Source organism: Microcebus murinus, chromosome 14 (assembly GCF_040939455.1).
Source record: "Microcebus murinus isolate Inina chromosome 14, M.murinus_Inina_mat1.0, whole genome shotgun sequence".
Classification (NCBI taxonomy): domain Eukaryota; kingdom Metazoa; phylum Chordata; class Mammalia; order Primates; family Cheirogaleidae; genus Microcebus; species Microcebus murinus.
Window position 1 is genome coordinate 1,551,730 of NC_134117.1, and position 14,258 is coordinate 1,565,987.

A 14,258-nucleotide genomic window follows, 5' to 3' on the forward strand; every position below is an offset into this window, starting at 1 on the left:
AAGGCCCCCTGTGTGTGTATATGTGAGAGCTGCTGAGCAGAGTATCTGGGCAGACAGGACTACGACTGTCACGCTTTTGTGACAGTGTTGTGGTTGCTGGAATAAATGCCATTAAACATGAAAAAACAATGTGCCTGGCTCAGCCCCCACCCGCCGCCCGCCGAGGGTCAGAGCCACACGCCCGCCCGAGGAGACCCACAGCCCCCGTCCCATGACCCGAAGTCCCTGCCCTGATCAAACAGTCATTGTTGCAGAAATAATTGCCGGCTGGGAGACAGTTGCCTGGAGGGCTTCCACCAGAGCCGGAGTCGTTTGTAAACAGATGGGATAAACTAATGGCTGTTTAGTATCGAGCGTGCTGCTCAGCGTGGCGCTCGTCACACGCGGCTCCCCGTCGGCACAGGGCCCTCGGCAGCCCTGCTGCCCACCCCGCCCCCTCCGCCGCCCTGCCGGGTCCGCGGGGTCCCCCACGGGGCTCTCTGCTGGGTCCTGCTGAGGCCCGTTCCCTCCCTCGTGAAGACGCAGGAGGCTCCTATTTCCCATTTTGTCTGCCCTGCACCCCGCGGCGGTCACGGTTACCAGCATGGCTTCTGAGACTCCACCAGGCCTTGGGAGCACTCCTGGGGCAGAGAGGCTGAGGCTGAGGCCAGTCTAGCAGAGGTCCTCCCCTCCATCCTCCCCTCCATCCTCCCTACCGTCCTCCCTACCATTCTCCCCTCCATCCTCCCTACCATCCTCCCCTCCATCATCCTCTCCATCCTCCCTACCGTCCTCCCTACCATCCTCCCTACCATCTTCCCTACCATCCTCCCCTCCATCCTCCCCTCCATCCTCCCTACCATCCTCCCTACCATTCTTCCCTCCATCCTCCCTACCATCCTCCCTCCATCCTCCCTCCATCCTCCCTACCATCCTCCCTCCATCCTCCCTACCATTCTTCCCTCCATCCTCCCTACCATCCTCCCTCCATCCTCCCTACCATTCTTCCCTCCATCCTCCCTACCATCCTCCCTCCATCCTCCCTACCATTCTTCCCTCCATCCTCCCTACCATCCTCCCTACCATTCTTCCCTCCATCCTCCCTACCATCCTCCCTACCATCCTCCCTACCATCCTCCCTCCATCCTCCCTACCATCCTCCCTACCATCCTCCCTACCATCCTCCCTCCATCCTCCCTACCATCCTCCCTACCATCCTCCCTACCATTCTTCCCTCCATCCTCCCTACCATCCTCCCTCCATCCTCCCTACCATCCTCCCTCCATCCTCCCTACCATCCTCCCTCCATCCTCCCTACCATTCTTCCCTCCATCCTCCCTACCATCCTCCCTCCATCCTCCCTACCATTCTTCCCTCCATCCTCCCTACCATCCTCCCTACCATCCTCCCTCCATCTTCCCTACCATTCTCCCTACCATCCTCCCTCCATCCTCCCTACCATCCTCCCTCCATCCTCCCTACCATCCTCCCTACCATCCTCCCTCCATCCTCCCTACCATTCTTCCCTCCATCCTCCCTACCATCCTCCCTACCATCCTCCCTCCATCCTCCCTACCATCCTCCCTCCATCCTCCCTACCATCTTCCCTACCATTCTTCCCTACCATTCTTCCCTCCATCCTCCCTACCATCCTCCCTACCATCCTCCCTCCATCCTCCCTACCATCTTCCCTACCATCCTCCCTCCATCCTCCCTACCATCTTCCCTACCATTCTTCCCTCCATCCTCCCTACCATCCTCCCTACCATCCTCCCTCCATCCTCCCTACCATCCTCCCTCCATCCTCCCTACCATTCTCCCTACCATCCTCCCTCCATCCTCCCTACCATCCTCCCTCCATCCTCCCTACCATCCTCCCTACCATCCTCCCTCCATCCTCCCTACCATTCTTCCCTCCATCCTCCCTCCATCTTCCCTACCATTCTCCCTACCATTCTCCCTACCATCCTCCCTACCATCCTCCCTACCATCTTCCCTACCATTCTTCCCTCCATCCTCCCTACCATCCTCCCTACCATCCTCCCTCCATCCTCCCTACCATCCTCCCTCCATCCTCCCTACCATCCTCCCTACCATCCTCCCTACCATCCTCCCTACCATCCTCCCTCCATCCTCCCTACCATCTTCCCTACCATCCTCCCTACCATCCTCCCTACCATCCTCCCTACCATCCTCCCTCCATCCTCCCTACCATCCTCCCTCCATCCTCCCTACCATCTTCCCTACCATCCTCCCTACCATCCTCCCTACCATCCTCCCTCCATCTTCCCTACCATCCTCCCTACCATCCTCCCTACCATCCTCCCTCCATCCTCCCTACCATTCTCCCTACCATCCTCCCTACCATCCTCCCTACCATCTTCCCTACCATTCTTCCCTCCATCCTCCCTACCATCCTCCCTACCATCCTCCCTCCATCCTCCCTACCATCCTCCCTCCATCCTCCCTACCATCCTCCCTCCATCCTCCCTACCATCTTCCCTACCATCCTCCCTACCATCCTCCCCTCCATCCTCCCTACCATTCTTCCCTACCATTCTCCCCGCCAGTCCTCCCCTCTAGTCCTCCCCTCCATCCTCCCTACCATCGTCACCTCCATCCTCTCTACCATCCTCCCCTCCATCTTCCCCTCCATCTTCCCTACCATCCTCCGTCCATCCTCCCTACCATCTTTCCTACCATTCTTCCCTACCATCCTCCCCTCCATCCTCCCCTCCATCCTCCCCACCCTCCTCCCCATCAGTCCTCCCCTCCATCCTCCCCACTTTCCTCCCCATTAGTCCTCCCCTCCATCCTCCCCACTTTCCTCCCCATCAGTCCTCCCCTCCATCCTCCCCACTTTCCTCCCCATCAGTCCTCCCCTCCATCCTCCCCACCTTCCTCCCCATCAGTCCTCCCCTCCATCCTCCCCAGTGTCCTCCCCACTGTCCTCCCTACCATTCTCCCCATCAGTCTTCCCTGTAGTCCTCCTCTCCATCCTCTCCATCATCCTCCCCACCAGTCCTATCCATCATTCTCCCCACCCTCCTCCCCACCGTCCTCCCCACCCCTTGCCTGTGCCGGCCCCTGCTCCGGAGAGGAAGAGGAGCGAGCCCGCAGAGCCGGCCTCCCAGCGCTGCTGGGGCTGGCCTGCACAACGCCGGGCATGGCCCGCCCGACCTTCCGGTTCCCTCCCACCCCCTTCCTCCTCCTTCCTCTCTGCCAGGCTCTGGGAAAAGCAGAGTCCAGCTTCTGGGCGCCCCCCCCCCCCCGGGTTCCAGAGGCAGGAGCTGCGGGGAGCGCAGGTGCCGAGGCCCACGGGGTCTGCAGGACGTCCGGCGTCAGTCGTGGCTGCGCACGCGGCCCAGGCGGGCTCCGGGCCTGCGAGGAGGAGAGTCTCTGGACGCTCTGGTCCGCTCAGAGGCACCGGAGGGAAGGCGGCTGCAGCCTGCGGGGTGGCGCTGGGCCGGACACACCGACCCGGCAACGTTGGCGCCGCCACTCACCACGGGCCTTGGCGCGGGTCCTGCAGCCCTCGCTGAGCCGACTTCCTGAGTCCACGCACGGGGCGGCGGAAGTCCGCTTCTCGCGGCTATCAGAATAAAACGTGCAAACAAAGCTCTTTTGCAAGCGTGGGCGCCAAGAAGAAGAAGGGCCAGTGGTACCGGCACAGACGCCAGCAGGGACCAGCTCGGCGGAGGGCGGGGCTGCGTGCACGGGGCTCCCTGCGCTGTTGCTGTCACCCTCCCCCTGCCCCCCGGGATGTCTGCAAGGGAAGCCCACGATGAATCACCGTTTTGCTTAAAATATTGATTTTTCTAAGTCACCTTTACGGGCTCGCGTTTCTGGCCTGTCTCTGAGCCGGCTTAGCAGGGCTTTTCGGCTGGACCTGTCTCATCTCACCATTATTTACTCAGCTAAGGGATTCTCTGCTGTCCCCGGGGGAGCAAGTCGTAATTATTTATCAGTCGACACGGTTGGGGGTGCTCATCTTCCAGCCCTGCTGGGAGGCATCTCCCGGGCGGCAGCTGGCGTCCCAGGGCTCCTGTGGGTTCCTGTCCTTCACGGCTGGTGTCCCTGGGCACTGCGTCCCCCGACGGTGTTTGTCTCTTTGCATCAGTGCCAGGGGTGGTGTCGTCTTTCTGGCCTGGAGCCGTGTGCCTGCGCTCAGTTCCCCAGACGTCCGGCCTCGGGTGCCGGGAAAGAGACGGAGGAAAACACAGCGACCCACAGCTTTCCTGCCTGCACCGGGCTCATGGCGCTCGCTGTCGCGGACGCCTCCGTGACCGTGTTTGAGCGCCCCCCACCCGCCCACTTGTGTTTAGGACGTGTGCACAGTGTTTGGGAAGGACGCAGCTAATGAACGCACAGTGTGTCGACGGGTTGAGAAGTTCCGTTCTGGTGGTTTGAATCTTGAAAGTGAGCCACGTGGGCGACCCGAGACCAAGGTGGATCATGATGAGCTGAAAGCTGTAGTGGGAGCGAACCCATCTATCTCCACCCACGCGTGAATGGGCAGCAAGGCTTGGCGTTACTATCCCAGCAACGTTGGACCGTTTGAAACAAACGGGCAAGGTAAGGAAGGTGGATAGATGGGTTCCGCGTGAATTAGGTGAGCATCAGAAGAGAAACCGTCTCGAAGCTTGCCTGTCTTTGTTGTCACGACACAAAGGTGAACCGTTTCTACAATGCATTGTTAGGTGTGATGAGAAATGGATTCTCTCTGACAATCGCAAGCATTTGGCACAATGGTTGGACAAAGAGGAAGAGCCGAAACCCCGTCCAAAACCAGATATTCATCCAAAAAAGCTACTGGTGTTTGTCTGGTGGCCCAGCGCTGGTGTTATCCACTACAGCCTCATGAAACCTGGTCTGTCTGTTAGAGTGCACGTCTACTGCAACCAGGTGGACGAAACGATGAGGATGCTTACGATTAAGCAGCTGAGATTGGACAACAGAGACAGGCCAGTCCTTTTTCAAGACAGCGCTCGACCACATGTGGCACAAACAACACTGCTCAAACTACGGAGGCTGGACTTGGAAACTCTCTGTCACCCACTGTATTCGCCAGGCCTTGCACCAACTGACCAACACTTCCTCCAGGCTTTGGACCACTTCTTGCAAGAAAAAATATTCCATTCTCCACAAGCTCTGGAAAACGCCTTTCGCGATTTCATTGCCACTCGGTCTCCAGGCTTCTTCGCTGCTGGCGTAAACGAGCTACCGTCATAAGCAAGCTACGGCATTGCGTGCTCTCTCTCGGTGTGACTGCACTGTTGACGGCCCGCTGTGTGGACACACCGTTGTTGACGCGACCACTAGCCTTCCGCTGTTTCCAGGGCCTCAATACCGCCCTCTGTCTTCAGGCGCTAGGAGAGTGGAAGGACCACGGGAGAGGAGAGGCCAGATCGAGAGTTGTGAATTACGTTAAGATTTTTGGAACATATTTCCAAAATTCTGTCCAGGACTGGTCAAGCATCCATAAAAATGGTGCCTACAAAATACTTCTTAGAAACCACATTTCTTTGAGGAGCTGAGGATTCTATTAAAAGAAAGAAAAAAATAAAAACAGGCTTTACTGGAAAGGCTCGGAAACTTTCAGATGTTTCCTTCTAGTGCCTGAAAGGACAAGCTGGATTCTAAGGGGGACCCGGGGGAGGGCGTGGGAACCCATGCGGAGCCGCGTGGACGAGCTCGGCCCTGTGTGCTCTGGAAACCCCTCCCCCTCGAGGCCCCCTACAAACCCACCCACGTCTGCGTGTGCTGCCCGGGGGCCGGTCGGCCGCTGCTCTGTGTGAGGGTGCGTGCCCCACGACCGTTCTGGTTGCACACTCGAGGCCTGTGCACCACGGCACAGCCGCTTCTCTGTACGGCGCACGGGGCCGGCTGGGCCTGGTGCCCGTGAGCCCCGTGGCTCACCGTGAGCGCCAGGTGCATGTCAGCGCTGTGACAGGTCGAGAACGCGTCCCAGACATTTCCTCTGGGGTTGGTGGCCACAGCAGGGCTTCCATGAAAGGGGGGCTCGTGTGTTGACACTGTGGGAGGGGCGTCTGTCACCTGCAGACCCTGGCATGTGTCCCCACACTGACCCTCTGCGTCCCTCTCTTGCAGGTGGCTGCCACAACAGCCTTAAGCCGCTCAGCAATGGGCCCACAATCGCCATCGCTGCCGCCGCTGCCGCCGCCGCCGCTGCCATGGTCTCTGTGGACCCCGAGGGCCTCCGGGCCCCGTCACCCTCCAGCGTCATGCAGCCGTGCCACTTCCTGACCTTGGCACCCATCAGAATACCCCTGCGGACGGCCCCCTTCGCAGGTAGGCACAGAGCGGGCCCCCTTCCTGCCTCCTGCTGCTCACAGCGCCGCGCCGTGCCCGGGGGGCCGGTAGTCCCAGGGTCAGCTCCCCGCAGCGGCCACTGGCCCCGGGTTCGCGGGACATGGAAGCCCAGCTCCGGGGAGGGACAGTAGATTGGGGCCAGATGCGTCATTCTGCCATGAAGCCAAGTCTGAAGTCGCTGTTGCAGGAAAGGAGACTTAAAGGAGACTTGCATTTACTGATTCCATGGGGGGGCGTCAGGCACCCAGAGCATCCTGGCAGTGTGGGGACCGGGCAGGCGGGATTTCTCCTGTGGGGCGTGGAAGACAGGAGGGGAGCGTGTGGCGAGAGGAGCCCAGCGTCTGTGCGTGGTGCCAGCCCCGCGCTGGACACGTGGGCTGGGGGCCCGCCCAGCGCGGCAGGAGCCAGTCCCACAGTTGTGGGTGGCACAGAGACATCGGGGCTGGTAAAAGCAGCCGGCCCGCTTGCTTTCCAGAAACCCCTCGGGGCAGGGCTGGGCCGGGCCGCGCTGGCCGTCCAGCTGGTGTTCTGGGAGGTGCCGGTGGGCCTTGGAGAAGGCTCGGGGGGAGGACTGCAGGCCCGGGCTCCTGGCCGGCTGCAGCTCTGTTGTCCGCCTGTGTTCATGGCCACACCTGCCTGTCCGTCGGCTGTGACCAGCATGCCGTGGCCCAGCCACCTGGTGAGGTGTTTCGCTTATCCAAACAGCAATAGCAACGTTGATTTGGAATGGCTCAGAGTGAATCCTCAATTCTTGTGAGATGGCACCATCGTTTTAATTGTTCACGTGATACGGAGAAGTTAGGTAGAAATTCTGCAAAAGACGGTGTCATTAATTGCTATATTATCAGTAACAGAAAACACACCACTAGATTGTCATGTGCACACATGTATAAATATATAGGTACTCGCTCATGGTAAAGAGACAATAACCTAGTCTCACTACTTTCCCATTTCTGGGAGCGTTTTTGGTTTGTTGACTTTGTATCTGGTAAATCTAACGAGGTCTTTGCCGGCACCGGGCCTCGGGCACTGGCTGTTTCTAGACTGGTTGATGCATTAGTTGGTAAATAGGCTGTTGTATTCTCGTGAGCAAAATCTCACTTCTATCTCTCATGCCAGCATGCGTGCATTGGGGTGTAGGGAGAAAGTAAAACACACTGATGATCTCTACGTGGAACATAAATTAGAACTGCGCCGAGAATTTGGTTAGAATCCATCATCCCATTGACATTTATTGAGGGTGACTTACTATTTTCCAGAAAATTAATCTGAGAACCAAAAAAACTGTGTCCCCCAGGGTGGCTTCCCTTTCCACATCTCTTACATGATTTATAAAGTGACACGATAATTAGGCATCTTCTCATGTTTGCATTTGATAAAGCTCCGTAATCAAATTTGCCGTAGTGTGCACCAGGCTAGAAAAAGACAGGCGTCAACATTATCAATCTTGTAGATTTCTTGAGAATCGGGCTGTCAGCAGGATGAAAGGGACCTCACTCCAAAGGTACCGTGTTTCCCCGAAAATAAGACAGGGTCTTATATTTATGTTTCCCTAGGGCTTATTCTCAGGGGAACGTGTTATTTTCCCCTCAAAGCCTCAGCTTGCAGCACGCACAGGATGGCTGGGACCTCTGACAGGGGGAGCCGACCTTGTTGGTGGGGCTGCCCACACTTTTCCGGTCACCTCTGGGACAGTAGCTGTCATGACGGGGCAGACGAGAAGGGCTGCTCGTCTTCTTTGCCGCTCCGCGACAATATGCGTGGGTTGTGCAGATGCGCTGCGTAGCCACGCCCGTCACTAGGGCTTATTTTATGGGTAAGTCTTGGTTTTGGGGAAACACGGTAGCTGCTGACATCGCCCGCACAGAAGTGGCACTGACCATTGGACCCGGAAGCCTGCTCTGCAGGAGAGGGTCGGGTCAGGGCTGACGCACAGTCAGGGGCCGGGTCGGACCAGTGACCAGTCGGCGCTGTGAGCAGCTGGGCCAGTCCCGGGCCCTACCCGGGGGCGCCCGGTGAGGGGCTGATGTGCAGTGGGACCTGGTAGTGTGGTCCTGGCCGTCTCCTCGAGGCCTTTGCAGAGGGCAGTGAGGCAGGCCAGGCCCGCAGGAAACCTCTACAAACCCCCGGCACTCTCTGGAAAGCGGGGCTTGTGGGGCAGGGAGGGGTAGAGCCCGTGCCTGGGGCCGTTCCAGGCTGTCTTCTCAGCCGCTGCCCCGCGGGACGCCTGGGACCGCGGCGTCACCTGTTCTGTGAGCAGTCCCAGTGGCGCCCGGGCACCCCGACAGGACGTTCCTGACACCCCTCAAACAGGTGCGCCGGGCAGGGCAGAAGGACGCCGTGTGGGCGGGAGGCTGGGCGGGCAGAGAGGACCGGGCAGTGGCGGCAGCACCCGGGCTCGGGCACACGCAGGAGAATGCAGCTCACACTCATGGTGATCTTATGAGAGCGTGTGTGACCTTTAGTTTATCTATGGATGAATGATTCTGGTTTTATTCATAAAATAATTCCCATTTTATGTAGATGAGCTTGACTATTACCCCCTCAGCGTGGCAATGCAAGTCAGCGGCCGCACGTGGTTGGGTTGGTGCTCCCAGCTGGGGGTGCGTTTGCTGTGGGGGGGCAGCATTGGGCAATGTCTGGAGACGGCGTTTGGTGCCATGGACCGGGGGCTGCTGCTGGGACCCGGTGGGTGGAAGCCGGGGAGGGTCCCCCAATCCTGGAGCCCCCAGGACCACCCCACGGTGAAGACTTATCTGGCCCAGAACGTTGCGGAGCCTTCCTCACGAAACCGTGGTTTCCGTCACTGAAACTCCACCTAGCGCCCCGCGCAGACCTGCTTGGAGTGGAGTGAGCCCGCCTGGGAGTTAATATTCCATTAGCTCAAGGGCCCGAGGGAAACGGCTCCGCGCTGGAACGAAGACAGAGCCGTAAGGATGAGCTTAATTACCTGCCTGCCAGGAGATCGAGCGTCTCCGGTAAGACGCCGTGTGATAGTTACAGACCCCCACGGCCAGGTCCAGGTGCAGTCGAACGGAGGGCTCCCTTTCAGGGTGTCGTGGGCAGGTGCACAGGTGGCCGCTACTGCCGCCAGACCACACGCGGAGGGGCCCCCCTGGGCCCTGCTATCCCGGGTCTGTGCACAAGCCTGGCCCCTTTCCGGGCTGCAAGTCACCCGCGGTGTCTGTGTGTATGTGGGGTGTCCGTGACTATCTGTCCCCACCCGCCCGCAGTAGGTGCCCATTCTCTGAGCCTTGACCCCGTGCAGCAACCCGGCAAGTCCCCGAGGCCAGGGCCCCTCCCCAGGCTGCACGCCCACCTGCCGATCACCTGCGTGCTCCGACACGGAGGGTGCGGTGGGGAAGGTGCAGGTGCAGGACTGGGTTACCTGGAGATGCTGTTGCCCGGCAAGGTGGCGCCTGCCCGCCCCTCCCCCCCACCCCACGTGGATTCCGCAGGGCAGAGATGTCTTCCCTGTTTGCTGTCTTCAAGTGGTTTCGACTCACGTCCAGCTTTTCCTTCAAGCTTCAGCCGGGTGTGGCGTCACGCACCTGGAGTCCCAGCTACTCGGGAGGCCGAGGCGGGAGGATCGCTTGAGGCCAGGAGTTCAAGGCCAGCCTGGGCAACATGGCTAGTACCACCACCACACCGCCCCCACCTGCAATCTCAGTTAGAATAATTTTAAAAGAGACGTTAACTCTTAGAGCTTCAGGTTAGAGAGGGAACACGTTTAGGGGAGGGGAGGTGTCTTGTATCCTGTTTGTTGCTTAGTGTGTGGGACGAACGTGCCACCCACTCCTCGAGGGAAGAATGAAGGAAACGTGGGAGGATTTGCCGACAGGCACGGGGGTCTCCGGGGCTGCGTGGCCCCGGCCCAGCCTTCGTGCCGGGAGGGGGGCCGGGGTCCGAGGCCGCGTTCCTGGGGCCAGCGTTGGGTGGCCGGAGCCCCGGAACCCGCCCCCGTGGGATGGAACGCGTGCTGTGGCTCTTCTCTTAAGAATGATGATATTTATTTTTAAAACCTGGCTCTCTGTTTCTTCAGCACGCAAGTGAGAAAGGTAAAATGTGAGCGAGTCGTTCTGGTCTCTACGCTAGAGCAAATTATAATACTATCAAATACAAATATTAAAAACTACCATCTGCCTCGGAAGCCGTCTGCCACCTGTTCTTTTGCTTCCAGAACTATTTAATGGTTCGCATTTAACATTGTGTCCTGCCACAGAACAGCTGGGGAGTGACGATTCTTTCTGTTCTCTCGGTAACTCGCCAGCCGAGCTCCGCTGCAGCAAGTGGGGCCGGTCTCCGCGCCGGGGCCGCGCGGACTTTCATGGGGCCGCGGCGTCCTCATTAGCGGGCCCCGCAGATGCCAGGGCAGGTTCCCTGACAACCACCCCCAGCCTTTCGCGGATAAAGTCTTGTCTTTTTTTTTTTATTTTTAATCATCCAGGAATTGTTTCCTCCTCCACGATAAAAAAAAAAAGAAAAAATGTCATAATACGTATTAACATTTTGAAGATTTTCAGAGACAGAAAATACCGTAACGACATAATTACTTACACGGCAGAATGCCTGAACCGCGGCCGGCTGCTGGGAGGAAGACACGCGTGTTTCTGAAGGAGGGATTGAGCTGCCTTTAGCAGAAAAAAAATAATTGGATTTAAGCAAACGAAAAACCTTCGCATAGATAACTGTCCACGGCAAGCAAATTTATATTAAGAGTGCTGACGAAAAGCCCTGCCTTAAGCCTTATACGAGGTATCTGCGTAACAAAGACATTTGTAGCCTGTTAATATTTTGAAACAAACAAACAAAAAAAAGAATGGGACTAGGGACGCCCACGCTGGCACTATTGCATGCAGTGAGTGTGCAAGGCGCAGAATTGTCCGGATGGACACCCGCTGTTGCTGTTGGGGTCAGAGGTGAGACTTGCGTTCACACTGGCCCCTCCTCTCTGCGAGGGCTGCACCCCGGTCCAGAGGAGGGTGCCCCGCCCCTGTCTCCACTGCCGCCCTCCCTTCCTGCCGCCTTCCCGGAGAAACGCCGGGCGGTTGACCCCCATCAGCTGTTTCTACGGTCAGTGCCGAGTCGCTCGCTCTTTGCAAGGAGAATCTGGGGGCCTCGTGCACACAGAAGCACGCGCCGGCTTAGGTCAAGAGTAGAGGACGCTAATGCCGTGCGAGCAAGGTGCGCCCTCCCCCTGCCCCCGAGCCTGAGACGGGAGACCCCCCCCAGCACCCCAGCCTTCCCAGGGGGGGGCGGGGAGGGGTCACCGCTCTCCCGAATGTGCCTGTCGTTCCTTCGCTGTGCTGTAGAGATGTGCCTCCTGCCCGCGTGTGCGGCGCCTGCAGGCAGCACGAGGCATCATTTACGCGCTTTTGCGTCTTGCGTGAGCGTACTTTGCGCATTCTCCAGCCGTCACCTGTTTGCTCAAATAGCGTCTTTTCCTAAGAGCCATCCCCGCTGACGTCTGTGGGGGAGGCGCAGCTGCGTTCCCGTTTGTGTCTCGGCCCCTCTTTGGGCCCCTCTTCCCGGGGGAGGTTGGGCAGCTTCCTCAAAGGCCAGGCGCAGTTGTCTCCTCCTCCCTTCCGGCACTTTCCTCTCCTGGAAGAATCCCCGCGGGGGTCTCTGCAGCCCGGCGCCCTCCCTCCGCAGGGCCTCAGGTGTCCTCATCCCGGGTAATAACTCGCGCCGGCTCCATCTACCGCCTCCGCTCCCCCGCGCCCTGGCGGATAGACCCAGTCTCTCCCCGGCGCCCCCGCCTTCTAATGGACATCTCGAGCCTCACTTTCCTCTGTCGGGAGTATTGATTTTCCAGCACATGAGTGTATTCATTAAAGACAGACAAAAAGTCTTTCCTCCTGTCTGTGTTGTTCCAGGAAAAGCTGCTCCCTGTCCCCAGTTCATGCCACGCTGCCCCCTGGCTGGAGCCTGACGCCGGAGGTCGTCTTGGACCTTTCCTTTGGCCTGGTAGCCCCGCCTGGTCCCTCCGCACGGGCACCCTCCTTCCCGCCAGCACCGAGTCCGCAGGGCCTCCGCCTGCGCCCTGCCACACTGCCACGTCCATCCACGCCCGAGGCCCCACACCTGCTCTCTCTGCCCCTCTCCCCGGCCCTGTGCGCCGTTTCCCACCGAGCAGCCGGCCCAGGCCCTCCCCTGCTTAAACCCCATCCCCAACGGTTGCCTCCCACGCAGCTTAGAGCAAGCCCCGGACTTCCCCCGAGCCTCCGGACGCTGTCTGCGTGGCCCCGCCTGCCCTCCCACTTCTCCCGCTGCTCTGCAGGTGCCCGCCCTGAAGGCTCCGGGTCGGGGTTCTCACCAGAGACTTCGGTCCCAGCTCTCCGGCAGCCCCCTGTGCTGCACAGAGAAGGCTGCGCGTGGCCTGTGCGTGGCCTGTGCGTGGCCGGGAGCGAAGCCTTGCGTGTGCCCGGTGGCCGGGGTGGAGGGAGCTGACGTCCCCCCTCAGTGTTTGGCATTCTAGAGATCGTGTGGGGGCCACTTTGAGTGGCCAGATCCCAAAGGCCACATCGGTGCTTCAATAACCCTACGTGTGGAAAGCTCCGTGGTGGGCAGCTCTGTGGTGGGCCCTCAGGGAGGCACAGGTGGAATCTCCACGTGGTCCCGTGATTGAAAGCGGGGTCTGGGCCAGACCCCTGCACACCCCATTCACGGCAGCGTCACCACCACAGCCAGTGGGTGGACGTGGTCCGAGCGTCGCTGTGGTGGGTGGGTGAACAAAACGAGGAAACTCCGGCACACGCTACGACATGGGCGAAACCCCAGGACACGAGGCCAGGTGGAATGAGCCATCACAAAGCGACGGGTCGGCGTGAGTCCACTTACGCGGGTCCCGGGAGCGTCGAATACACAGGATGGAAGGCGGACAGCGGTGCTGGGGCTGGGCAGGGGGAGTGGGCATACGTGTTCGATGGTGCTCTGCGCGCTGGTCCCGCCTGCAGCCAGCCTGAGGGGGGCGCCCATCATGTCCGGGCCCCAGCGGGTCCTCACGTGTGAGGAGGGAGGCTTGTTCTCACATGAACATGGGGGAGGAAATCCATTCTAGGGCATTTGGAAAGTGCCAGAAGCACAGGGTTAAGTAAGAGGCAGCAACATGTCGCACTGTCTCGCCCTTTGTTGGGAGTTACCGTGTTTCCCTGAAAATCAGACCTCCCCATAAAGTAAGCCCTAGCAGGATTTCTAAGCATTTGCGCAATAGAAGCCCTACCCCGAAAATGAGACCTAGTGATGGGCGTGGCTACGCAGCGCATCTGCACAACCCGGGCATGTCGTCACAGAGCAGTAAAGAAGACGAGCAGCCCTTCTCATCTGCCCCGTGAGAGCTCTGTTGTTCGACATGAGAGATTAGGGCCGATGGTTCTAAAGGAAATAGAGTTGCAAGAAATCCAGGATGGAATTCATGTTTGGAGAGTGATGATGATGTTCCAGAAGAAGACGACTTCACTCTATTTGAATAAATGTAGATTGATGTATCGTACTTAAAAAAAATAACACATCCTCTGAAAATAAGCCCTAGGGTGTCTTCTTGAGGAAAAATAAATATAAGACCCTGCCTTATTTTCAGGGAAACATGGTAGTTTCCTGAGTCTCCTCCAACTCGGCTCCACAATGCCTTCCAGCGCCAGATTCCTGTGCCGTCAGCCGTCTGTCGGGAGCACGGCAGAGACCGGGCCGTGTGCAGAGAGGGTGCCTGTGAGCGGGGGAACAGCTGGCAGGGCGCAGGTGCCGTCCTGGAGCCAGCTGGGTGATGGGGGCCAGGGGTGCAGAGCGCAGGGCCGGCTGCTCCAGGAGGGCCTGTGCAGTGTGCTGGCGTTCCCTGGGCTAACTCTAGAAGGATCTGCAGGGGAGCAGGGTGGGCTCAGGACACGCCTGTTTGATCCGGGGTCTCCTGCCCTGGCCGACTGCTCCCTCCCGGTAACCACACGCACACA

The 14,258-nt window shown here is 59.1% G+C and overlaps 1 protein-coding gene across 1 annotated transcript in view; it reads left to right on the forward strand.

The window, feature by feature from the left end:
• The window catches only part of TCERG1L (transcription elongation regulator 1 like), a 148,827-nt gene that overhangs the window by 26,019 nt on the left and 108,550 nt on the right, over positions 1–14,258 (forward strand). Inside the window, exon 4 of the mRNA XM_012781426.3 lies at positions 6,091–6,291. Within this exon, the coding sequence (XP_012636880.3) occupies positions 6,091–6,291 (201 nt within the window). The remainder of the gene's footprint in view (positions 1–6,090; positions 6,292–14,258) is intronic.